Genomic DNA, 27,505 nt, shown 5'->3' with positions numbered 1-27,505 from the left:
GATGTCCTTCACTGGCATTACATGATTACAAAAAGCAAGCAGGGATGTTTTTAGGCCAGAAACAATCACTCACAGGTGACACACACACACGCACACGCACAGGCACGCACACACACACACACACACACACACAAACAGGGCAAAGTGTCGTGCAATGAATAAACAGACACAAGGTCACACACCAGCACACACTCAAACACAGGAAGGCAACAAAATGTCAGCTGCAAAATAAATGTTAACATTACGGCATACTGTAAATCACATTGAGGGAATATGTACGGTTTATTTTTATAAAGTGATTCACTCTGTCTTTAAGTTTAAAACTGAAGTTGAAGATTCACTCAAAATCTCAATGAAATAACGATCACACAGCATCTGAGAGATTTTTCTGGAGTAATTAAGATTTATTCAAAAATTGTGTAAATGTTATGCAACAAACGTTATTAATGAAATTTTAAAAGCTCAATTAACTGCTTTATCAGCCAAGCAAGTTAAGACAAAAACACAAATTAGTTTATGTGTGATGGAAAACTTCTCATTTCCCCATCTGGCAAAAACAGAGGAGGTAGAAAATTAGGTTTCAATGGCACATAATGTTCATTGTTCTGCATTACGGCATGTCCTCTCCCCACAGACGGAGGTTTGCAGCAGATAAACCATATGTGTGTGTTTTGGCAAACAGAAAACTTTGGCGGAATAAAATCATTACCTCCAACTTTTACAGCATGAAGGAAGGGCATTGTTTGCAGGCGGATTAGAAGAGAGGAAGTTAAACCAAAAGCTTTCCATGTGTGCCAGTAAGTGGGGAAATCAGTAACATGTCACACACACACACTCTCACACACTCTTCACGCTTTTCTCCCATCATGCCAATTCATCCCAAATGTTGAGGGAGAGGAAGAGGGAGGGATGGAAAGACCTTGCACGGAGTGAATGATGTCAATAACACACAATGTCTGAGGGGAGAGGGCTGGGTAATTGTTGTGTGTCTATGTGTGTGTGTGTGTTTCAGGGGGGTGCACTTGCAGCCTTACAGTTTCTTTTGTGTTTGCCTGCCTTTTGTTTGTGTCCATGGGTGGCAAGGGACATGCTGTCATGCTCCTTCAGCGCTGCCCTTGTGACAGACTGTGTGTTTGCATGTGTCTGTGTGTTCATGTCTGTGTGCGTATATACTTTGTGCGTGCTCGGGTGTTTGTCTGTGAAATCCTGTGCGTGCCAGTGAGACTGCGTGAGGTGGGTTGTGAGAAAACAAGTGCATGTCTGTCGGAGAGTCTGCGTCCTGGGAGTTTGCTGGTTGTACGAACAGGGCTCAGCAGTTGTGCCTGTTGTATCAAGTGTGTGCCAATGCGCACATATGTATATGCACTTTTAGAGTACGGCAACTAGAGGGACATTTGTCGAAAAACATATATTATATATAAAAGATAAATAACACAATTAACACTAAAATACTATTTTGAAAACAACCCTAAAATAATGTTTATTCTGCTGATTTTTTTGCTTGTTCCAGTCTCTCCTTCCTCCACATCACTAAAGTCACCTTACTCTTGCCTTCACTCACTGTGCTGCTTGCTTTCAGTCGGGGTAGTGTCCCCTCTTGCTGTTTCTCTTCACCTGACAACCCACCACCATTCCAGACCTCCACACTCTTCCCTGGTCCTCCTCCATCTGTGCTGCCTCTGCCTTTGTCTGTGCGGGCAGGGGAGGGTCGGAGTGTGTTTGGGGAGGTCGAAGAGCGGGTAAGAGGAACCCGAGCTTGACTCTGGAGGTGGAAATGCTTGTTCCCTGGGGGTGCGTGTCTCTCTGTGGGGTTTGGAGGAGACCTGGTGGAGGCCTGATGGGACGCAGGGGAGCGCAGACCAAGGAGCTCCACCTGAGCTGTAGACAGAGCAGCAGTCAGCTCTTCCCTCTCCTGACACTCCCTCCTCACTGTCTCTTGGAGTAATGTCACCTGGAGGGAGTACGAGGAGAAAGAGAAGAAATACATTAAACTTCTCTTTTGTTGCAAACACACCTCGTACTTCCATCCTGGTCAGGGCACTCATTGAAACAAAGCATTCCCTGGTTCCTTGCCCTCACCAAAATCTAATTATAACCCTAAGGTCTGGGCTCACAAACATACATGTACAAGTGCACGAGCGCACACACACAAACATACACCAACAGATCAATACAACTTATAAGGAAGAGGATGACAGACAGTCGGGGTTGAAGTAGATAGAAACACTGAAGACACACACACACCAGCAACCCCTGTTTAAGCCAACACAGTCACCACGATCCACTATTTATAACATTGCCAGCACTGTATCATGAAAAAAGGTGTAAAAATCAAGAATGAATACATGAAGCTAACAATTCAAACTGAGCGCTAAACATAAGGTACATCTGCAGTTTGACATGAAACAGTTTTGATCAGACTTGACCGTGGGAGAACAGTTAGTTTATCTTCAAGCCACCTGAGAAATAAAACCTATTCCACTAAATCAAGTTTAATTAAAGTAATCAGAACCAATCCAGAATTAAAAATAAATAACTCCTCTCACTAAGGCCCTTCATAGCTTTTTCATGACTTCTCATCCATGTTCTACTAATATGGCGCACAGCCATAAATACTGCTCACTGGCTCATTTAATTACAAACACATGCCTTTTGCACGGTTGACGTTATTACAACCATGTGCTGTTTGATAACACACATATGTTGTATGCATCCCCAAATGTTTGGATGACAAATTCAAAAACTAGAATTTAACTTTATTAAGCTTTATAAAAGATTCTGACAGATTCAGAGTGTTCAGCTTCAATAAGGGCTTCACTGCATTCTAATTCTATCATATTTATAGAGAAGAGAGGCAGATTGGAAAAATGCATTTAACTTAGCAGCAAAACTGAGAAAGTTGAATTGATAATTGTCGTGTTTTATTCTCAATCAATGTAACGTCTCATTTGTAAGATAAGAAGGTTCCTGGTTCGAATCCCATTTCGGCCGGGGTCTTTCTTTGTGGAGTTTCCATGATCTGTCTCATTCTGTGTGGGTTTTCTACGAGTACTGTGGGTTCTTCCCAAAGACATGCAGCTTAGGTATAAGATGTTGAATGTGACTGTGAATGGTTGATCCACTTGTTGTCAGAAGATGTTGTTTGTTAGACAAAGCTGATTAAACACGGAACAGTCTGTGACGATTAGTCAGCTTCCAACAATCAAGTTTATTGATATAGCACATTTAGAAACAACCGCAGTTAAATTAAGTGCGGTAGAATAAAAGAAGACACAATGCAAAATACAAAAAAATAAAAATAACAAAGACCAGCATAAAACAAAATGAAATCAAATGCTATGAGACGGATAAAAGCAACTTAAATACACACCTTTTTTTAACTAGCCAGACTAATGAAGGCATCTGTTTCATCAGTAATTTGCTCCTTGTCTGACATGAGTCTCTGTTCACTGGCATGTAGAATGATTATACGCTCAGGGAGGACCCACAACCATGTTTCCTTAATGTGAGTTGTGTTTTGGAAGGTTGTGTGTGTACATTGATCTCACTACTGCCAGGTTCTAAAAAACTGCATGCACATTGTTACCACTTGACTTGTGGGTGTGTGTATGTTTGAGAGAAATCCCCAGTAATTTACGACATACAGCACATGTGCTCTTGCTTTTTTCAGTTATGATTTGTGTATGGTTTTCCTTATGTGCGTCTGTAATTGTCAAAACATCTGTATGTTTTAATAGGGGCCTATACGCCATCCATTCCATGTGGAGTGTGTCACGCCTCATGCCATTGTATGCAATTATTGTGTGTGTGTGTGTGTGTGTGTGTTGCCCATGTGTTTGGCCAATTTACATTCTATATGAGTGTGTAGGAAAGACTTGGAGAGGGAGTCTCCTTCCTGCCAGTTTTTATGCAGGCATGTGTTAGATCCTATGTGAGTCTCTGTGTATGTGTTTGTGCATGTGTGCGTTGTCGTGAGAGAAACAGTCATCATTAGGGGCTCCTAGTGAGAGCAGGATTACAGGGCTATAAGATGGAAGTCACACGCAGACGTACACAGGCCCTACTTTTAGTCTAACACTGTAAACCACAGTCAACTGGCAACACACACACACATAGAAACTATATGCACATGTCCAAACTTGAATTAACATACAGTGCATGTATGTAGAGATGCTTATAGACTTGCATTTAAAGGGACGCAGCAGAGCAAAATGAAAGGAACACACACACACACACACACACACACACTAGCATTAATATATGACCTTGTGTGAGTGTTGTGTGCATTGTGCGACCTCAGAGCTTAGCAGGAGGTTAAAGGTCAGGCGTCTTTTCCCCCAGACGCAGTGACCTTTTCCTCTTGTCCCGCTTCATCTGCAACAAAGCCAGAGAGTGAGGGAAGAAGGGGGAGGGAGTCAAGACGAGACAGGGAGAGGGGAAAAAAGCAACAGAGATAAGGAGAGAGGGAGGGACAGACAAGGAGAGAACATAAAGGACGAGAGACAGCGAGAAAGATTTTGGATGGGGCAGAGAGAAAAAAACAAAAAAGCACTCAGGGAGACATTCAGAATGAATGGGGCACTACCATTCATTGGATTCATTGTGTGTGTGTGTTCAATAATCTCCAAGTTAATCTCCACAAAGTATTTTGGCTTTAGATACACCTGATATAAGATTACCATTTGAAGGTAATGTTGGGAGACACTGCAGAAAAAAAATTAAAAATTAAAAAATGTTTTTAACATATATCTCAAGAACAAAATATTTTCTCAGTTTCCATTTTTGACTTGATTTTATTGTTGCTTTGTCGTCCTGAAACCTAACTGGAAATTATTTAATGCTGCAACAGTATCCTGGCAACAGAGCGTTATCACAAGGTCATGATCAAAACCCGATTATCTCAGACCAACACACACACACACAAATCAATAAAACTTTTATAAAGAAGAGAATGAATTAGATAAGAAGAGATAGTAAGAGACAGAAATGAAGAACAAGAAAGAAAGAAAGATAATCTAAAGGGATTATACTGATTAATCTCCTCTCAAACTACAGACGCAGCACAGTAAAGAAAATGACCTCTTTAAATGAGTTGAAAAAGAAAAGACGGTGAAGAGCGGTGGGGGAGGGGGGTGCCATGTTGAAGGTCCATGAATGACATAAAAGAGCATGTCAGCTGTGAAATTGGCATCAGGGCACCTTGAACTGGTCGAACCTTCCTGGACAGATACTCTGAGGCGGTTAAAGAGACAGAGTGTGGACAAAAAGGGAGGCCTGTCTGACCGCAGTGGTACAACACTGGGCTGGATAAGAGAGAGGGAGGGGGAGGAGGAGGAGGAGGAAGAGGAGGTGATTGAGTGATGTGAAGAAGATGGTAGGCAATGATGTGACTCAGTGACCTTTTCTAGCCTCTGAATTATTCTCATCTCTCATCTCGGTCGAGTTGACTTTGCTGTTGTACTGATTGACTTGTGTATTGACAAAACATCCACCTCCCCCAAGATTTCAGATTTAAAATTAATATTTTAAATCAAGCTAAACTGTCCGCTGATATCTTCCTACGAGGTGCATTCACGGACCCTCGGACACACTACGTCCGAAGCAAATTTGAATGTTGTAGCTTGCGGACACTTGGATGACACCACACGAGCAGTATGGAGGCATGTTGTGTTTTTTCTGTTTGAACTTTCAACAGATGTTTTACTGTCTGCCACTTGCAAATGAACATGTTTCTCTCAAACCTGTGTTTTTTGACAAATGATTTTTACAATTTAAAGCTGCAACAATGAACACAGATCAAATAACTTATTGTAATATGAAAAGTGACATAAACATTGTTTGCTTCCTATCTAGCTTTGGAGCAACTGGCAGCTAAACAGCAACGCATTTGGTGGAGAACAAAATTGAGCTAAAAGACAAACGACTATTAGAGTAACAATTAAGAAACATGACTGAAACACGACTGAAATTAAAACTAATTTTGTTCTGGGTCAGAACAGAATTTATTTTTCACATTTTTTGTTCACAGTGTTCGGATGGAAATACTCAGCCATGGCGTTGACAGCATATTTCACTCAAAATATCGAATTTATCAAATAAAACATTTCAGGTTTCAACTTGCTGCAATAATCGCATCTATAAAACGCATATATAATTAAATATAATATAAAACATATAATACCTCATTAAGTAATACACATTCATTTATTCACATTCATTGGTAAAGTCACTCATCACTGTGATGCTGCCCTTCCTGCTCCAATTTTAGTCTTGCTCAGAAAAATTTGCATCCATACTCTATTTCATTGACTCCCACACACACACATGCACACACTGAGCCTCCTTTCCATTGCTTCCTTCCTCCAGTCTCTTCAAATGTACACTCCATCCTGCTTCTCTGTGCACTGCCTCCTTCTTTTCACATTTTGTTCACACTTTAATTCATCTCCATTTGCATGGTGCGGCCACAGAAATCTACCACTCTGCTGCCAAACCAAATATGAACTCTGTCTCTCTTGTGTCTCTCTCCCCTTTTCTCTCCATCTCAAACTTGCTCACTCGCTTCCATCTGCAGCGACCACACTCACACAAACACAAACACACAACTACTAAATTTAATCCAGCTCTGCTTGAATAGCGCTGGCACGGAAACACACCAGTAGAATATGTGAAGCAAATGCAAATCTCTCCCTGTTCCATCTTTCACAGTGACAAAGTTCTCTGTCTTTCTGATTCTGGTTAGGACAAACTAGACACACACACACATACATGCACACACACCTCTTCCAGTAGTTCAGCATTCCTCTTATTTGTCAGTTTAAGTTCACTCAGCTGTAGCGCCTCCTGCTGTTGAGAGAGCTGAAGCTGCTGATGTATCTCCTTGTCTCTCCTCCTCCTCTGTTCATCTTGTGTCCTCCTCTCCTCCTCCCTGCTTCTCCTCTCTTGCTGCAGCTCCTCTTTTAATCCTCCCAGCTCCTGCTCTCTCTGCTTCAACTGGAGAAGAAGAACAGAAGAAAACATTTCTGGATGTTTACACATTTGATTTAATAATGGAACTATTTATGTGTTTTTCCAAAGCTGTGAAATGTTTTGAAACTTTCATAAATGTATTAATTCCTAAAGTCGCAATATCCTAAATACCACCAGGAATTATGCTTTATGACTTTCTATTTTTACAGTGAATTTTGCAAAATTGCTCAGACCTGAAGTCTGCATCATATTCGGTTTGTAACATGTTTCCTGTTACCTCATCTACATTTCATACAGAAACCCTGCGGTAGTCATGCAGTGCCAAACTCTGAGAATGAATCTCAATTGTGTGGAAATTCATTAACCATCCCAAACCCTTGTGAAGTCTGTTGATATGTTCTTGTGTTTTGGCTGTTACTCATGTCGTTAACGATTATACTGTGGGTGGATATATATTTCAGGGTGTGGATACCAGCAGGAAACCTTTTCACCTAATGCGTCATTATTTTCTGTTGTCTCATCCCTACTGTCTGGATCTTAAGTCAACTTCTCTCCGTCTAACTTCCTTCTTTATGACCTCAATACAAACAGAGACAAACCATAGCATCATCCGCACTGTCTGCAGGCATGTGTTTCTTTTCAGCTTGGGAAAATAAAGACACGAATGCAGACTAATCAGACAAGTATTACACACAGAAACTAAACTCATCATCACAGAGAGATGATGGACAGGTTAAGAGATAAGTTGTGTTCAGACATAAACTCCGGAAAATGTTCTCAAAAAAGGCAGCAGGACATTGTGCTGGTCAGACACGTTCACAACAAGTGGAACATTTCCGGGACATTCAGGGGAAGGGTTGTGCCTGGGTAGAGGAGGCAGGCGGAAGGACATCACTGGAAATCACTTGCAGAACATCGACAACGGCATCAGCCCTTATCGCCAAAAACCATCTTTATCTGCCTCTTCTATGAGTCTGGCACCTTTTTTTCATATTGAGATATTTGTATTCTTCCAGTTCTGTGTCTGTTATTTTTTTAAAACTTCATCAACACACCCATTCGCTCAATGCAAGTTTTCTGAAATTGGCTAACCCAGACATTTTCTGGACATTTTACTCGGAGGCTGACAGGAAAGGTACTGGAAAATGTCACAGATGACTTATTCGGATAATGCGTTCTCACATTCAGCCCCTCCAGATAATTTCAGGAAAATGTCTGGAGTTCAGTGCATTTCCTGAAGTAGCTATAGAGAACTTGGAAGTGTGACAGACAAATAAAATGACTATACTAACAGGTACGGACCTTCTGCTGAAGCTGCGTGCTGTCTCGTTGGTAATGGAGAAGTAGCAGTTGGTTCTTCTCCCTGTCGATGGTCAGCTCCAGCTCCACCTCCCTGCGAAACTCCTCCATCTGCTCCCTCAGCTGCAATGCACTCTGGGTTCTCTGCTCTTCCAGGGTAGCTACCAGCTACAGAATAAAATATGAAGAAAAAGATACATTAACATGTGCATTCATTCTCACACACAATACTGACAATGTAATCACACGCGTATAGTCTTGCTTTTTAAACACAGAGTCTTTGTCCTTGAGAATAAAGCAATAAAAATTACACTTTTCATCATCAGAAACATTTTTGTTTATATGGTTTGTAAACTCAAAGCAGAAGTTCAGTCAGGCGCACAATCTAAGGTCTGTCTCTAATTTTGAATCCTAAAAGAAGTGAGGTGCTGATTTCTTCATGATATAAACAGGAAGGAGGAAGGTCACAAAGGTTTGTGTAACATGAAGTGCTGAGAAACACAGGAGGAGACAGCAGCAGTGTTTCAAACCTCCTGATACAAAACACTCATACGGCCTGAAAATGTCAACAATGAAAACCTGTTCCGTAGATTCAGCATTGCTCTCTTTCCCTTATAAAACACATCAGTGCCTCTGCAAACAAATTTTATCTCAGAAGAAATGCTGTCCTGCTCACATTTGACAAATGTGTTAATGTTCTGTGTTGCATGTCATTGTTGGTGTGAGCTCCAAATACAAACAAAAGCCTTAACACTCTTAATGATATATGAGTTGTTTATGTGACGCTTTATCAGAGTAGGACAATGACAGCGGTGCGACTGGACTTGTCATCACACTCTGGCGGTCAAAAATCGAATTGTTGGGTAAATAAATCACCAGTGTTGTCTCTTATAAGATTGAGGCTGCTTGTGACATACTTTTATTCAGGCTTGGCCAGGGCCACCTTGTTTTCTTTCCACTAGCAAAACACATCCGACAAACTGACAGTTAGTGCCATGGGCTGGGATGATTGTGGCTGTGTATGTGTTTATCTCTGTGCTTCTGTGTGTTTGTGCATTTATGCATGCAAGTGTAGAAAAAGAGAAATAATGGGTGTGGGTGTCAGAGGAAAAAAAACAGAATGGCGTGTGAAAATGTGTGTATTTGTGCCTGTTTGTGGGGGTTTGGTGTCACTGTATGGAGGCACTGTATGAGACTAAGATTGCGTGCGTTGGTTCAAATGAGAGAAAACACAACTTCCTCTTCGCAGCATGAATGTACGCGTGAGGAGCTTGGATGGTGCGTGTGTGTGTACGAACACAGCTGCCATTTATATTTGAAAAGTGTATGAGAGTGACCACTTCCTTTCTATGTGTATGAGTCAGGAAGCCCAGCCTGAACAATAACCTGTATGGATGTGTGTCTGGAAAACGTCCCAGTGCATACATCAGTCTGTAGTACTTGCTTTATTGTGTGTGCTCATCTGTCATACAGCATGTACTGTGAGTATATTACAGCATGTTTGGTACTTGTTTGGACCCGGAATATACTAGAATAGAGTAGAGTGACAAAAATGCTTGATGACACGGTGGGTTTGTGAGATAAATCATGTAAATAGGGTTAAAGTTAAATGTGTTTTTGCAGAACTGGGTCAGTGGTTAAGATCAAGTGCATGTCACATAAAAACACAATGCTCAAACAGAACTGAAGTAGACAGGTTTTATGCTCAGCTTTAGAGTTATATACTGTAGTGATAGCTTGTGCCTACTAGTATCACAGATTCATGACACTGTAGTGTGCATAATTTAAAAAACCTCAATTAATTATTGAGGGTACATCAACTGAAAATACTTGAAGACAGAGTAGTCTTATTTCTTAAGTATCATCTAATTCCACAAACGTACCTGGAACAAGAACCGTTCATCCGATCGGCTTCACACGGCATTTGTATTGTAAATTGGTGGAGAAAGTGCCGTCCCGGTTTTGTGTGATTTGTACAAGCAATACGTTCAATACTGTACTGTAGAAGCCAGTGGGGGCGGCACAGTGTGTCTTTAGTCTGTGGACCGAGTTGAACGTGTGTTCTTCTAAGTCCTCAGATAAACTGGGGACGGTTGCCGTTTGATTCTTCATTCATTACGATATTGAATTATATTTATTTTCGCCATATCGGACTGACACAGACATTTACAGTGTCGTGGGTGCTGATCTCCGTCATGGCAGCAAACATTCATATCATCACTTCCTCGTCAGCACAAACAAAACAATAAAGAATGAGACAAAAGTGATTTCATTCGAATTATTTTTCTGTTGAAATCTTTCTGTTGAAACAAAATCCATGTGACTCTTGTCGCCAGACAGTCAGAGACAGTACCACACTGACTCATAAAAGACAGCTTGGTTTTCTGACTGTGTGTGTGTCTGTGTGTGTATTTAGTTTATCTGCTGTTAACTGTAAACTGTAAACTGGTGGTTTTGGAGCCTCATAATCTTATCCACATTGTGTGAGTCGGGATCCTCCCAGTTAAACTCCTCTGAACTATGACAATGGTTTGGATTCTGTCCTACGAGTCTGTTTACATCAACACACTGGAACTAAACATCGTAAACCGATACCCCACAGTCACTTAGCTTGAGTGGTGTTTTGATTTGTTTGAGTTCATTATGCATAATTAAAGCATGACGTCTACAGACTGTATAGCAGAAAGCCAGCAGATGATGCTGATAAGACTTTAGGTTAATTATTAAGATAGCTGGTTATGTTTTTTTGTAGCCAATCCAAGTCCTTCACTGAAGAAGAGTCTGGGCCAGTATTTATTTAATTATACTTGTCGGAATATCTTTCTTTATAATTTAGCTGTAAAGTATCAATGCTGTAATGCTGGACAAAATCAAAAGAAGTCTGGAATTTAAATACGTGGGACATTTATTTAAAACCTCCACCACGGCCCAACATTCCCCTTGAAATCAATCAAGAGTCAACAGATTGCACACATTCATAGATATCAGTCCCCTAAAATGATATTTTCATCATGTATAATTATGTCAATCTCTCTATGTTAAAGGTTCTTTCTTGGCGCATGTTGCATCCTTCCACCAAGTTCGTGGATACTTTTAGTAGTCTTTGCATAATCTTGGTAAATAAAGCGTTGGAATAGATCAAGCAACCTGTTAATAGTATAAACTGATCAGCTTGGGGGCATACTCAGAGGTTTTTATTGTTGTTATTACCAGTTATATTCTGATTAGTGGTAATAATGTTCACGTTAATATTGGTGAAGAATTACCTCTGAAGCCAGTTGCTGCCTGCAGTCGTCCTCCATCTTTTCCAGGGCTCTGCTATGGGAGTCTATCAATATGTCTCTGTAAACACAAGGGAACCTTTGTGAATACTAGGGGCGCAAACACTGAAGCATTCATTCATTCGGATCTGTTTTGTAATGAAAATAATGTGCTGTGCCCCAAACTTCAATGTTTATCTCTTTATCTTAATAAATCTGACAACATCAAACTTCCCCTGTGTAGTGGGAAGATAAACGGAGCATCGTGTCAACAGCAGGATCTGAAACCATGTTTAAAAAGCAACTGCCCTCGGGCTGAATAAGTCACTCCTTTCCTTTACAGCAGAGGCAAACACTCCTCCATCTGTCTCTAAAATCATAAGCTCTCTTCTGTAAATGCCTTAAGATTGGTCCATATGAGACCAACTAGCATTTGCAGTCACTGGCTGCTTTGGCTTCTGGAGTAAACGAAGGGACCCAAGCACAGGATGAGAGGAAATGCAGAAAAAAACCATCACTATATTCTGATGCCAAATTCAAAATCAGAGAAACACACAAAAATGCAGCAGTGACACAGACAGATATGAAATTTTAGCGTCAGATGAGACACACGAGATCGCCTTTAACCATTTCAACTGTGCAGCACTTTCTGCAGTTGAATAGATAAGTGAGTGCGCCAACATCACGTCACATCGATATCTGTCACGATCTAAAAAGCTCTGATAATATTTACACATGCTTCTCTTTTGATGATCCTGTCAGGATGCCAGGTTGCATAACGAATATTTAACAAGAAAACTCCCAGCAGTCCCTTGGGAAGCAGAGAGGCGGGTGAGGAAGGAACAGGAAACATCTGAGACGGTGAGAAAGGAAGAGCGTAAAGAAGAAGGGAGAAAGTAAGAAAGAGAAGTTGGCATAGAGATAGCTAGGGGGGGAATATTTCATTGGTTTGTTGATCTGTCAAAATATAAAATTTCATTTCAGCAGCTGGTCTGACTGATAAGATGTGAAGGATGAAATAAAACTATGCTCAGTTGGAGACAAGAAGAGAACTGACCGTTTATTACCAGTGTTTATACAGTTAGAGTTTAGAGCACAATCTCTATAAGCAGATTTTGTGAATATGCAGAATCTGAACACCAGGGACAAGATTTGGGGATCGGGAGTCTTCTGGTTTCCATTTCAACCATGTTTGAGCAGGCTTTGGTTGCATGTAAACAGAGCAAAATAGGTGGGACCCATTGACAAAAATTCATCAGCTTTAAAAAATCTTTTGGCGATAGCTGATGGGATCCGAGGTTGAAGTACTCAAAACAGGCTGTCAAACAAACTATAGCTTCGTCGCTGTTAGCATTTAATATCATTTTTACATATAAATAACAACATTCCAGTTTTATTTACCAAAGTGGTATAAAACATAAAGATACAGACATATAATTGTGTAACGTGTAGGTCTGTGTGTGTGTGTATAAACTCTGACTCCATGTGTATCTGATCGTGGAGCAGATGATCTGCAGTATAATAAAGAGCAGCAGCTACATTCCATCTCTTCCTAGTCGGGGCAGACACAATATTATTCACTCCACTGGCTCTGGCTAATCACATCAGCCTACTCATCACACACACACACACACACACACACACACACACACACACACACACATAGAGGGGGAAGCACAAAAATAGATGCAGACAGACAACCATGCATGAATGCTCCCCAAGAGTTGCAGGTTTGATGCCAAGATCTGACTCCTAAAGCTCATTTAAATGTGTTCCAGTCTTGTTAAAGAATCGGATTTGGTGAGTAGATATAAGCTTAAGAAAAGGGCTGACACTGTTAAACACGCATTATGAAGCTACCCACCAGAATGAAAACATGTCTAATAGATGTGTTTGTCCACCACATGACTGAGATAGGGACATTTTTTGTTTTTTGAGTCCAAACTGCTCTTAAGCAGCGGTTTTGCAGTTAAGTCTTAGCTGGTAAAAAACCCAGGAAGTGAGGATTATTTTTATGAAGCCGAAGCCTTTTTAATATGTAACAAACTGCTGATGCGAACAGCGTTTGTATGTGTGTGTGTGTGTGTGAGTGAGTGAATTTAAGTGCTTGAGTGTTTGTATCCCACTGTCAGATATAATTCCACTCCTCTGATTATCAAAAAAAGCAGACCCCTGCGAAGGTAGTGTACTGGAAGTTTTAACATCAACTTTGAGCCTGTCTGCGTGCATGTGTGTGTGTGTATGTGTGCGTGTGTGTCTGTGTGTGACCCTGGGGAGCATGAGCGTGCAAATTCAGCCCTCAGAAGGAGGTCTGAGGGGATTACAGGGAGGAACGATGGGAAAATCTGGGAGCACTCTCTCATTCGCTCACACGCCAGGCTGCTTTTAAGGACAGGCAAGTGTGTATGTGCACAGTGTGTGTTGTGAGTCTGTGTGTGTGCAGCGTGAGAGGCTGCTACCTCATCAAAAGGCACATTCCATTTTTCCACTTTATGCTGATACAATCTTTGTGTGCTCACGCAGACAGAAGAGTCTAACTCTATATCCAAACGATTTCTGATTTTTACAGCCAAGCTCAAGGGCAATTTCAATTATATTTTATTGTGTATGAATCATAGCCTGTATACATCTCCACTTCCTCCCGCTATCCAGAAATGAAGCCAAAATATCCTGAATACAAACGCTGCCATCTTGTACATTTGAAGCCAGTCTGGACAAAATGGAGCTCGACCAATGTTCAGTTGTCAATAATCCTGTTTTTGTAGCATCAAATCACTAATTAGAAGCAAACTTACTGGAGAAAAGGACACTTACATCAATGTGATAAAAACAACCTAAAATGACAGAAAGAATCTTTGAGAAAAGTGTATCTAATGTTTACTTTGACTTTTTAGTTTGGTCGGAGTCCCATCCACCAACATGGAGGCGAGGTTTATGACCCATACTGCAGTCAGCCCCCGGGTGAATTCACTTGTGGAGAGCTGTCATATCGTTCATCTTTATATACAGTTTATGATATGACTCAATGGCTCACAGGGATCTGCGCTGACGTCCACGATTCTCCACCTGGAGAGATGATCAGGATTATAAAGTCAGGAATCCTCACACTCGCCCATGTTTTCAAAGCAGGACCTTGTAAAAATTATGACGTGAATTTACAGCAAAGGCAATTTATGACAAGTGAATAAAAACCACTGAGGGCCACAATAAAAGTAAAGACCCAGACGAGAATGATATAATAGTTTCCACTCTGGAAAACAGAGAAAAATTTAGAAATTATAGAAACAGAGGAGAGGAAAAAAAAGAGCTGTAAGCACGGCTGAGGGAAGTGACCTATGGATGGAAGGTTGATCGTTCCTTTTCTTTTATTAGTTTTAAATAGTGTACAGCCTCAGGCATTAAACCTCTTCTCCGTATAGGGACAGACAGAAGGGAGAGTTTTTGAGATCATAACTTCTGTCACGAAATAACATTCCTCTCCTGCTTGAAAACACTTGAAACAAGTCCTCTCACATTTAACAGATGGATGAGGAACCGCACAGATACTCCTGACCTCTCTTGACTTTTAAATCTTTTACTCTCTCCACTTTCTGCCACTTTCACTCTTTTTCCCCTTCTTTTCCTCTCCCGCTCTGTCTCTCTGTTTTTAACTTTGTGTCAGTTACACTGAATCAAGTTCGCCTCTATGTGTGTGTGTGTGTGTGTGTGTGTGTGTGTGTGTGTGTGTGTGTGTGTGTGTGTGTGTGTGTGTGTGTGTGTGTGGATCATGTGCGGCCCCTGTGACCCGGGCTGTGTGCGTACGAGAGCCAGACAGTGTGTGAAGTTACCACTGCAACCACAGTAACAGTCTCCGTCCCTCCTCCCTGCAACAATCCCTTGATCCGTGCCTCCTCTTCTCTCCCTAAATCTCCTTTCCTCCCTCCTATAGCTTTCTGGCCTGGATCTCTTCAAGTTTATCCCTCTTTTTAAACCATCATTTATTCCTTTTTCTCTCCTTCCATCTATTCCCCTCATGTGTTCTTTTTTTCCCCTGTCCCACAAACCCACCAACCCTCACTCCCACCCAGACTTGAGGAAACTATAAGATTGTCTTTTCACGTCAGAACTGGAATTCATTAATATAAATAACTGCGTGTCTGAGTCGACCTATATGTGGGAAATTATCCTTGTTATTGTAACCGAGTGAACTTTTGTTTTCACAGCAGAAACTGAATTTAATCAAAGTTGGTCATGGTGGGAAGTAATGAAGTACAAATACTTTGTTTATGTACTTAAGTCGATTTTTCAGGTATCTGTACTTTACGTAAGTATGACTTTACACAACTCCTTACATTTCATTTTACAAAATGGGCTTGTTTCTTTTGTTTGAAAGCATTTCAAGGGAATTATACGTTTTTTAAATTTTGCATCATTTAGCGCTGCCGTCCCGCCATCAAGACAGACGGGTCAACTACACAGAAAAGACAATTCTTGTGTATCTATCAGTGAATGCACAACATACGTAACATGAAGACGTCTTAAGTTGGAACAACATGGGAGAAAGTGAAGAATCAGCCAACGTGGCTGACAATGTTGACAATTGATCAATATTGACGATGCAGCACAGAAAGAAAACATTCCCCATCTCTGGTGTTATTCAAATTAAATTATTCTCCTGTAAAGTTTTCAGTTTTTAGTATATTGTCTTTTTAATTTGTTTGAAGTGAGTGAAATAGTCTTCAAACTATATCAATAGAGACATCTTCATTGTTTGCTTTGCACAGATGCAGCCGGTAGAAAGGGCCTTTCTTTTACTTTATTTGTACAGGCTTCACTTGAATAGTATCTGTACTTACTTGGGTACAGAATGTGTTTAATTTTACCACCTCTGAGGTTGGTAATATACAACTGTTCCTCCTTTTAAAAACACATCTATCCACAAAGACACATTTAGCTCATAATTTGATTTAATTCAGCTAAAGTCTTTACATCAGTTCATTCTTTGTTTAAACTTTTTAATTTGATGTGGTCATTTTTAATTCAAAGGAATATATTGTTAACTCTTATTCTCTAATTACATAAACTTAATATACTTGCTTTAAAGCAGAACATAAAGCAGAATTATCAAGAGTTGAATTACCTCATTAACCTAGCACATGCTGAATAAGCCATTGTGAATGCTTTGCCAGCACATTACAAGTATCTGGCTGCCTCAACACCTGACTTAAGCAAAAAGCATAAAGTAGATTAATTATTACATGAGGATGGAGCAGGAATAAAGCTATACTTTCTCTTCCCAGAGCCTCCTATTAGAGATAAACAGCTTTAAAAGCCATATTAACCCTGCAGTGGGCTTATTACACAAGCGATATATCCTCAGCATGAAATGTGTTTTTAACTGTGCAAAACAATTCACCACGGTTACAGTGGTATTACACAAACAATTCCTTGAGGGCAGAAAGACAGTGCTTGTTTTTAGCGAGTTGTTGCAACACAGGGGTTTGCACAGGGTGATGATCAGTGACAGGGTGGTATAGTGGGCAGAGGGTGTGTATGGGGATCTGTGATGAATGGCACAACAGGGGTCAGCAGGGGACAAAGATAGAATCAGATGGGATTACTGAAGGAGGAAAAGCACGGGGAACAGTGGTGATAAGGCACGCGCTGGAGAAGTAAATGTGTGTGAGTGTGTTAGAAAGAAAAGTGTACGAACAAGGGGACAATCCTTTTAATGGGTCACTGAAGATCAATGGAAGTAGTGAAATCTCGAACTTAAAGCTGGCTGAATAAAAAAAGCCATTAAGTGTGAGGATGTGTTAAATGTGAATATATGAGTGGATGTGAGAAAACTTATAGAAGGACACAAAGAGAGTACAGTCGAGTCAGTAATCCAGCTTTTTCTTTGAGCCTCTCTGAATATCATGAAAGGACATTCAGACCAACAGACAGACACACACACACACACACACACACACACACACTGACCATTAGAGGTTCAACAACTGATCTCAGTTCAGCTGAGGACGCCTCATAGAAGCTTCATGGTAACAGCTGGCTTGGGTGTTTCTTTGTGTCCCACAATACCACTGATATTTATTCAAATAATGAGATCAAATGGAATAATGGAACTATGTCAGCCTGGGGGCGGCACAGTGGTGCAGTGGTTAGCACTAACACCTCGCAGCAAGCTGGGTCTTTCTGTCTGCGTGGGTTTTCTCAAGGTATCCAGCTTCCTCCCACAGTCCAGAGATATGCAGATTGGAGTTAGGGAAAATGGAGATTCTAATTCCCCTTTTCCTCAGGTCAAAAATCCACAAACACCCACTAACATCTGGCTTTTATCTGCAATGGGAATTGGCATTCACTCTCGGTCATATGACTCTGCAGTAGACACAGGTTTTAATTGGCTCCGGCTACAATCTGCAGTGACACCTGGGCGTTGCTGCACAAATATCCATGAAGGATCTTGTACTTATTGTTTTTTTACATCTTGGGAACATCATGCAACATGTAGTATGATATATACTGCATACACAAATATATAAATCTGGAATTTATTTGGTTCGCCTGCACTACAGAACATAGTTTGCGGTGCAATTTATTACTTGGAGAGGCAGAAGTTGAAGAAGAACATATGGCTCGTTTGTAAGTGTTTCAAATTACTGTCTGGGGTTGACTGATGCTTCATTTTTTTACTGATCACAATCGTCTTTTTCAGATGTTACAAAACAATGTGATACAATGCAACAAAATCAATGTTTATTTAAACCTGAATGTGGCTTTAAACGCTGAAAAGGTGTGTGTATAACAGCATTGTCCAGCCCGAGGTCTGAGCTGCAAACACTGCAATCGAGGACATTTAGTCGGTGGGACGGGAAAAAAACGAGATAAAGTATTGACACGGATAAGCAACCCTAAATGAAAGCTGGGCATGGTTCCCAACTTTCTATTAGATCTACAGTCCCTCTTCACTCATGGAAAGGATGTACGCCTTTGGCTTTGCACTGACAAGCACACATACACAGGATTCCTGCATGTACTCACCCCATGTCCTCTTAGACACAAAGGGGTTGTAAATATTTAGTAATAGAACAAAACAGTCTGTTTCCCAACCAGGGATTTAGGCAGCCGACAGTCTGAGGTCGTCGTTTCAATGTTGAGAAAAGCAAAGCACTGCCAGAACTGCACTCATACTGGATCCCAGTGAGCTTTAACTGGTCAGCACATCAACACCAAGCAGTAAATTTAACATTGTACTTAAAACCTTGGAGTATCTTCCCAGTATGAGATTGGTTTTGATTGAATATGAGAAATGAAGCAAAGTGAAAGTTCTTCAAATGCAGTTTATCTCTAGGCTCCACTTGCTCATTCTCTCTTTTCATCCAATCACAGCCTGAGCCACCTTGAGCCAATCACCTGTTAGCTGTCATCCAGCTATTAGTTCACAGACAGACCCACATTCACCCCTGCACCACCGTGTCATCTCCCTTTAATTGTCCAATCAGAAGCCTGCATGAGACGCCCCAACTTAGTGCTCCATTCTTCATCACCAAGTGTTGAGGCTCCAGGGGAAGTCTCCTTCATATCCAAAGCACGTCATTCATTGGACTGTTTCCATGGTGTTCTACTTCCCACAAGTTTTGTCCTCTTGTTCACAATAAATATATTTCATTCAATTTACTCTTTCTCCTTTGTTTCTCTAGGAGTCTCTCTTGGTTGATGTGAAAAACCTGTGTAAACTCTTTCATGCTAGTGACTGAATCACTGCTGACTCGTAGTTTGTCTGTCTGATCTCTAACTGTTTTACAAATAAGTGTTTGCATAAGTGGTTGTTTCAATTCCTTCAGGAAGTATTGGTTTGTCTACTAGTCTATTATCATACCAATTCTGAGGTTAAACCACTTGTCAGGGTATGAGTTTTAATGTTTTTTTTTGGATGAGCGGTTTTGAGAAAGCTTTTTTGTTGTTGACAAGACTTGGCATGAGAGAAAAAGGCAAAAATACCCTTACAGAGGATGTTACAGAGCAGAACAGATGTCAAAATCTTTACCTTTCTTTCCTCAGCGCGCTTGTTTCCTGCCGGACTTTCTCCAGGGCTTCCCTCAGTCGTGCCACTTCTTCTTCTGCTGCGCAATACTTCCGGTTTGTCTGTTCCTGTCTCTGTTGCCACGATGACAGCTGCTCCTGTATGGTGTTGCACCTTTGTTGGCATGATAACCACCTCTCATGTTTCTCCTCCAACTCCCCTTTTAACCTGTGGAACAGATGCAGTCACACATTTAGTCACTACTGTAGAGGAATCTGCAAGAATGAAGAGGATGTGTATGTATTCTTTGAACAAACACACAAAAATATACACACACTTATCTGCACAGGTCAACAGATGTCAAGTATGTTACATAAAAGAACACAAAAAAATAATCAACACAGTACATGTTGTAGTCGTACAGTTGTTTAGAATATTTGTCAGTTTGTCTCCGTGTAAAATCAAGGCAAGTGATGGGTATATGTTTATATAAAGTAAAAGAAAGAGATGAACTGAGAGAGAAGTGTACTATTTGAAATTATCTGCAGGGGAAAAAATATTATCTCATCTCTCTTCTATACGTTAGCAATGAAAATTAGATGAAGATGAACTGAGTTGGAACCAAAACAGTATCAGCACCTGTGTGGTTGATATTCTAGTAGTTGGTACTTTTGTTTTAGGTCGACACACTATGTGAAGATAAACAGAGAGTTTCATTAAAACCCTGTCACACATGTGATCAAGGTGAAAGTAACAAATTTACAATCCATTCCACTTAAAAGCAGAAAATACCGATATCATCTGAGTTCTCAGCAGCAACCAAAGCTTTTCCACCACATAAACATCATCATCGAGCACCTTTGGTCTCAATTCTTAGACAATTTGAAGAATTGTTGTCTCCCATTACAGTTTTTGTCAGCTCTGAGGGAGGCTGCCCCCCTCAATCCGCCTCCTCAAATCTCATCCCTGCTGAAATAGCCTCCACCCCCCCCAGTGGAGTGCTATCATATGTTGAGCTGTATAGGAGCCAGAGGGTGAGATCAGAGACCGCTGTGTGGGAAGGGAAATAAATCGACAGTGTAATTGAACACACCAGGCTGCCAGGGGCTTAGACAAAGAATACCAGCAGATACCATGTGAAAAAATACACACCCAACATACATCTAACGCCTGCATGGAAAGATGAGAGGCTCCCTGTGTGTGTCTGTCAGTGAGTGTACGCATGTGGGTTGGGTGGAGGCGCACATGTGTCGGCCTGCCTATTAATGTGATGCACTGAAACTGAAGTGCCACTGCGCCTCTGCATATCTGCAGCGTGTATGTGTGTCTTTGCACAGATAAGTGTATGTGTGTGAGAAACAAGACTCCGCGCCAACTAAGAAGTGCTTCCATCTGTTGCGCCAGCCTCACACGAGACTCTCTGCTGTGTCATTGGCACTTTATAGAGCCTAAGATCCTCATCTGATCTACGAACAGATTTCAACTGACACTAATATCCCCACCTCTCTCTGGGAGGAAGGAGATGGAGGAGAGAGATAAAGCAGAGGAAGAGGATGAATGGAGGAGAAAGAGGCTACATCCATACAAATACAATTTTATTTAAAAACGCATCAGTAACAATCTACTAACAAACCTGAAGACATAAATCATGTGACCGTTCATGTATCCTGGGCATTTGTGTGGTGGTGTAAACAGGAAGCAGATTGTCTACCGTGCATTTGGTTGCTTAGGTACAGAAAATATGAACAATGGGCCGACAATGAGGTGGAACTGTTAACATCTTGCATTCGCCGCTGGTGGGAGAGTCATGACTGACAATCAGGAAGCAAATGTGGGTGACTTCAGACAACTGCTTCAGAGTTTTCAAACTAAAACAGGAACAACAGCATTTCCAAATGTCTCAGTATAGAAGCTCTACAACACTGGAGTAGTTTGGACGACAGGCGTAAACGTAGCAGTAGTGATGCGTTTTTAAACTATAATGGGATAGTTAGAGAAAGAGAAGAGATAGTCACATAAAACTAAAACAACAGAGGAGGTTAGTTTACCTGAGTATTTTTCCTCTGTGCTCCTTCTCAGACTCTTGCTGTTGGGACAGCTGTTCCTCACTCTGCTTCTTCTGCTGCCTGGAGACACAGAATAGACGCTGTTACTATATTTTCACAATTTTTTTGAGTCAGTGAATTTATGAGCAAGGTAGCCTGACACAGTGAAAATAACAAACTGCAGCTATAAAATCGAATTCACAAGAATTGCATCTGTACAAGAGAGACCAAATCCAACTAGTATTCTGTGTACTCCTACGCGTGAAAGAGGCCAAGCTTAACAATAAATTCCCCATTACATGTTAATATACAACTGAAAAACCTTTTAATTCAGATGTATTGAGTTGTTAAATTTAAAGTATATCCTACGTGCATGTGTGTTGCTGTGTTTTTGAGATCACCATGTGCAGCTGCTGCTTCGCTCTTGAAAAGTAAATTGGAAATCAGTTTCAATTCTGGTTCTGCGTGCCATGACAGTATGTGTGCACACAGCCACACACGCACAGACACATCCACAGCCACACACCCACAGACTTTACCCTAACCCTCCTAACCCTGTCGACTTCTCAGCCTAATCCCCTCTCTGGCGGCATGATCAGTTAATGTGTTTGTACGAATGTGTGTGTGTGTGTGTGTGTGTGTGTGTGTAGCTGGCTGTCTAGCCCTGTGACCTTGCAGCCACACGCAATGAGGATACAGAGGGAGAGGGCTCGCATGTCTGAGCTCACAGACAGACTGCCTGTTTTCACTGCCAATCTAACAGATTTCTCTCACAACTGTATGGAATTATTTCCTCCATTTTACTAAAGAGGATTCAGTTAAACAGCCAGTTGCATAAATACTTCATTAAATCTGAAACATAACATGTTGACTTTTGTTCCTTTTTACTGTTTATTAATGGTAACATTAAATCAAACACTGTAAGCCACATGTGACTACGTTTGCAAGTATTTGTCTAATACCAACCAAACACACACACACACACACACACACACACACACACACACACACACACACAAAGAACACAGACAGCTGTCTGTCTACCTCTCTTTGTACCTCTCATCATACATCTCCACTGCCCCCCTCTCTCTCTTTCTCTGCATCTCTCTCTCTCTCTCTGCTTGTTTATTCTCTTTATCCATCTTTTCCTCTCATGCTGTTGCAGCTACTGGTGATTTAGAACAGGCCCCTGCATTCTCCTGCATCCGGCCTATTTACGCAGAGCATACTTTACAGTCCGCTCTGCATGTTCCCTCTTCTCACTCTCCTTTGCTGTCTTCAAGGTCAGAGATAACACGATGACTGACTCCCGGCTGCTGTTTCCACTATTCCTGATCCTCTGGTCTGCTGTTCCTGACTTTGTTTCAGTGGTGACAAGGGAGTTGACAAATAGAAGAGATGTAAGAGACAGACAGAGGGTTGTTTTTTGAATGACAGTAAGGAGCAGGGTTCATAGTGCAGTCAAGTGCACCATGAGAGTGGCTGGGGAGTTGGGGTATTCTTGTGGCTGCAGGCGTGCGCTGTACTTGCAGAAACTAGTGAAAACTGGTGTCCATGTGGAAACAAGATGACATTGGGATCAATCTATTATAATACATTATTAGTGGGCATGTTTGGAGCAGGTTACTGTGATAGCAAAAGGGTTCTTGAAGGGCTTCGTCGTTGGAAAGAAATCTGTTAATTATCATGGGACTTGGTTAAGTGTGTGTGCGACTCACTTATATAACCTCTGTGGGACCTTTTCAGCACTGATCTTTTCATGGCCAGAGGACCTCATGGGGACCAAAGCCTGGTCCTAATGAGGCAAAACATCATTTCTGAGCTCCTGGTAAATGTTAGGTGCGAGATGTGAATTGTGGTTAAGTAAAGACAGAGTTGGGTATGAATTGGTGGTTAAGGTAAGGAATAAGGTTTTGATTCGGCTGTCCACAATAACTGGAAGTAAATGAAAAGTTTTAACAATAATAGCAGCACAAATGTGTTTGTGTAATCCAGGACATGGAAATCTCCATCTGATCTGTCTCTAATTGTTTTAAATTGTGCTTTTTGATTTAAAATTATGTTCTTTGAATTGTGTCTCTGTGCTGTCTTCAATGTCCCTGTACAGCACCTTGAATCTAATGTGCCTTGCCTTGACCGCAGAATATATTTTTAGATGTGAAATAGAATGTAGCTTTAACATAGAACAGACAAGTAAAACAAGAGGGTGTGCCTCCATAAATGCAAGTGAACTGTGGATGGTCCTCCGCTGATACGTTCTTAACAGACGGAGAAAGGGGGGGCAGACAACACACAACACAGTGACTCTTGACACCAAAATTGTAAAGTACCACTGACACCGTGCTGAGCGTTCCCTCCCTCTGCGGTGTACGGCAAGAAAACCAAAATACCAAACAGCCACATGAAATAGGACCAAAAAACACCCATCTCATATGATAGAGAAAGAGAGAGAAAGAGAGAGAGAGAGAGAGAGAGAGAGAGAAGAGCAAGGGAGACAGGGAGGAGATTTCTTTGGAATCAGGGAAAGAAAGAAAAAAATAAGACTTCCTCTTTCCCAAAAGCAGTGACTGATTTTATCAAATATGAGATAAACAGAGTGCTGAGGTCAGGGAGGAGGAAAAAATCAAGAGAGGTGTGTGTGTGTGTATGTGTGTGTGTGTGTGTATGTGTGTGTGTGTGTGTGTGTGTGTGTGTGTGTGTGTGTCAGAGCAACATCTTATGTGAAATGAAGTTCACCCTGAGATCAATAGTTATTTTACTTCCAACAGTCACACAGGCACACACATGATGGGTGCGCACCACACACACACATACACGCACACACGCACACGCACACACACACACCACTCAGTGTGCCTCAGCCTTATGAAAACAAGCTGTATCACATCAATCACAACCCGATCCTTTGCTCTCTCTCTCTTGACCTTCACTCATTCCATCATCCACTCTTTCATCCCTCCTCCCTTGCTCAATGCATCAATCCTGTCTTTTATCTCTCTCTCTCTCTGTCTCTCTCTCTTTTCCCTCTAATCCACCCTTTCAACCTGGCCTGCGTCTGTGCTGGATGATCCATGTGTTCATCCTCTGATGAAAGGATGAGCTCAGCATCTACCACCAATCACAGCACAGCAGTAAGCTTCCCCACACTTTTTACATACGTGTCATTCAGGAGGGGGCTCTCTCTCTGTGATCCATGCTGCCAAAGTGCCCTGGGGCAAAGTGCATATTGTGACTGCCCATCAGGCCTGCTGGCTCTTTCAGAGGCCAGAAACTTGATCTGTAAGCCAGGTAACTAAGGGTGATCGTCACATAATGCGAACACCGTCGGTTTTTTCACATCTGAAAGTCCGAACCAAGATCGGAACCAAGCTTTATGTCTTTGTTACAGTGTAAACATTTGATCCGGTTAGTTTTGGTTTCAAATTGTAATGTAGGGTGCAATAAGATTTTAATGTATCATATGAAATTGCCTATGTGGCCTGAGCCTACCCATACATTACATTGATTGGTTTGTAGATGGACGTGTCTCTGAAGTCGGCATGTTGTCAGTTTGTTTGGTTAGGTGGGTAAAAGTCTTTCAGTTTTAAATGGAAAAAAGTAATTTTGTTCCCACTGTCATATCATTATGATATTACTACCAGCGTCATCAACATCCAGCTATTGGTCTGAACTTCTGAACTATACAAAAACTATTTCCACACTGCAAACAACCCGAAACATGTTTCAGTTTGATGTGGACTGAATTGACAACATTTTGGTCCAAGGCACCTTTTACACCTGTTATTTAAGTTCAGACTAAACTTCCTAACTTCTGGAGCATACAAGGTGGGTGTAAAAGTGTCCTCCAACAGCTCTTTTCACAAACTCCAGAGGTCCATGCACATAAACTGTAAATACAAAATATTCAGGGGAAACAGTCAAAACTGAAAACAAGCGAAAAGATCCTGAACAGTGTGGAAGTCTGTGTGTGTAAACAGTCATGACAAAACAAGCTGCCCTTGAGTGTCTCTCTGGCATGCTGATCAGATTGCATGCTGGGATCAGAAGGATTCCACCGCCACTCACTGACCTTAGACCACCCCTGTGACATGTGTCTGTGCTCATTTCCAAGGCAACGGGCTGGCGCCACAGAAACACAACAGGTGCGGAAATACTGATATTTGATGGAGGAGCGGGTCACAGGGTTGGGCAGTTGTCACGGCAACAGCTCTTGTTCATAAACAAACTGTTACTGTCTGTCCTTGGATCTCGAAAGAGAGAATCGTGGGTTTGGGAGGCTCTGGAGCTCATATGATGCGAAGTGATACTGAAAAGAAGACAGATACACTCACACACTCACACACGCACACACAGAGCCTGTCTGAAGGGAGTCTGAACAGGCGACCAATCAGCATCAGGCGGACAGTGAAAGGAAGGTTAGCCGATCAACTCAGATTTCCCATCTGGTCCTCAGACGTCTGCCTCACAAGGGACAGAAAACAACTGAGTTTACTACAATTTACAAGTGGCTGATTGTTGCAGATACATTTACTAAGGTAAAAATTCAGTGTTTGAGTATTTTATACTACTTTATATTTTTATACATTATTTTACTGTCAAAATTTGTTAATATTATAATATAATAATATTATAATGAATATTATTCAAAGATTGTGATATTAAAATGACACTTGTATAAGATGGCATACAGTGATACAGATTAAACCATGTCAGTACTTAATGACAACTAATTACAGTGAAATGCCCCCCCCCACCCCCAACCTACACCATCTCCAACATATACTACGCAGACACGCCTTCTCGTGCAATACAGTCTCAGACTTGAGCACATGCGCCGCCTGCTCGTCCACACACACCTCCTCATGCAACATGGCCTTAAGGCTGATTCCATACGTCCATATGTCTATATGTCTGGGTGGGTCGCATGCGACTGCAAACATCCTTGTGTCAGCCCTGATCCCTGTGCAGGACGGATGTGCACGCTCCACTCACATACACACACACACACACATGAAGTATAATTTGTGTTTGATAAATGCACACATTGGTATGTGCAATCTAGGGTGGGGGGTAATATTTTATTTCCCCCCTGAAAGTTACATAGACAGTTACATTTTAACTGAGCACTGATCATTTCCTAGAACTGATTAGATGAGATTTGAAGAGCAAACTAACTAGTTTGATGGTTTTCTTGAACAATGCATCACATTATATTGATACTCCATGATACTCCATACATTTTTGTTAGTGACACAGGATGATTAAGTCTCAACACAATATGGTTGTACCAAAACTCTGAAGTGTATGAAGGTACTAAGATGTAGTATGAAATACATATACAGTGTTTTAAATACTTAATGCTCTGTAACAAACACTAAATTTATAAATACAAATTATGTTCGACATTTTCTTTTATCAGAGTGTATATCTTAAAAACAACACTTGTGTGGAGATAGACATTGGCACTCTCACAAAATACCTTTCTACATTAACACAAAAAGTCACGTATGTACACACACACACACACATTCCGAATCCAACACACATACCGCCTGAGACAGTCTCTCCAGTAAGTGTCGCTGACAGCACTTAGAAACTGATTAGGAAAATGAGAGAAAAGGAAAACCAGAGCAAAAGCTGTAATTGAAAAAGGTCAAAAACAAAGTTTATGGCCAAAAAATGTGGGAGCGAGGGAGAGAGAGTGATGAGGAGATTAGAGGGAGAAGGAGGAAACATTAGTGAATAAATGAGTGCTTCATCTGTAGTCTGTCAGGTCAAGTAGTCCTTTAATGCTTTGATTATCAGATAGAAAGCAACATTTAACATTTACTCCCTTAGTGTGTGGGGGGATGTTTGTGTCTCTGTGTGTCAGCATGTGTGTTTTTGTGAGTACGAGTCAAAGTGTATAACTTTGAAGTGGTTGATTT

At 41.2% G+C, this 27,505-nt stretch overlaps 1 protein-coding gene across 3 annotated transcripts in view; it reads right to left on the bottom strand.

Moving 5' to 3' along the window:
* Positions 1 to 381: 381 nt before the first annotated feature.
* Positions 382 to 27,505, bottom strand: part of lekr1 (Leucine-, glutamate- and lysine-rich protein 1) — a 69,014-nt gene continuing 41,890 nt past the window's right edge. For all 3 annotated transcript variants that reach the window (XM_069534138.1, XM_069534139.1, XM_069534137.1), the window contains 6 exons: positions 21,582 to 21,659; positions 19,558 to 19,761; positions 11,535 to 11,610; positions 8,272 to 8,436; positions 6,781 to 6,993; positions 382 to 1,951 (listed from right to left, as the gene is read on the bottom strand). In XM_069534138.1, coding sequence (XP_069390239.1) covers positions 1,481 to 1,951; positions 6,781 to 6,993; positions 8,272 to 8,436; positions 11,535 to 11,610; positions 19,558 to 19,761; positions 21,582 to 21,659 — 1,207 coding nt within the window. In that variant the 3' untranslated portion in view covers positions 382 to 1,480. The remainder of the gene's footprint in view (positions 1,952 to 6,780; positions 6,994 to 8,271; positions 8,437 to 11,534; positions 11,611 to 19,557; positions 19,762 to 21,581; positions 21,660 to 27,505) is intronic.

Source organism: Paralichthys olivaceus, chromosome 11, assembly GCF_024713975.1.
Source record: "Paralichthys olivaceus isolate ysfri-2021 chromosome 11, ASM2471397v2, whole genome shotgun sequence".
NCBI lineage: Eukaryota > Metazoa > Chordata > Actinopteri > Pleuronectiformes > Paralichthyidae > Paralichthys > Paralichthys olivaceus.
The sequence above is the reverse complement of the archived record's forward strand: the minus strand, read 5'-3'. Positions and strand labels throughout refer to the sequence as shown.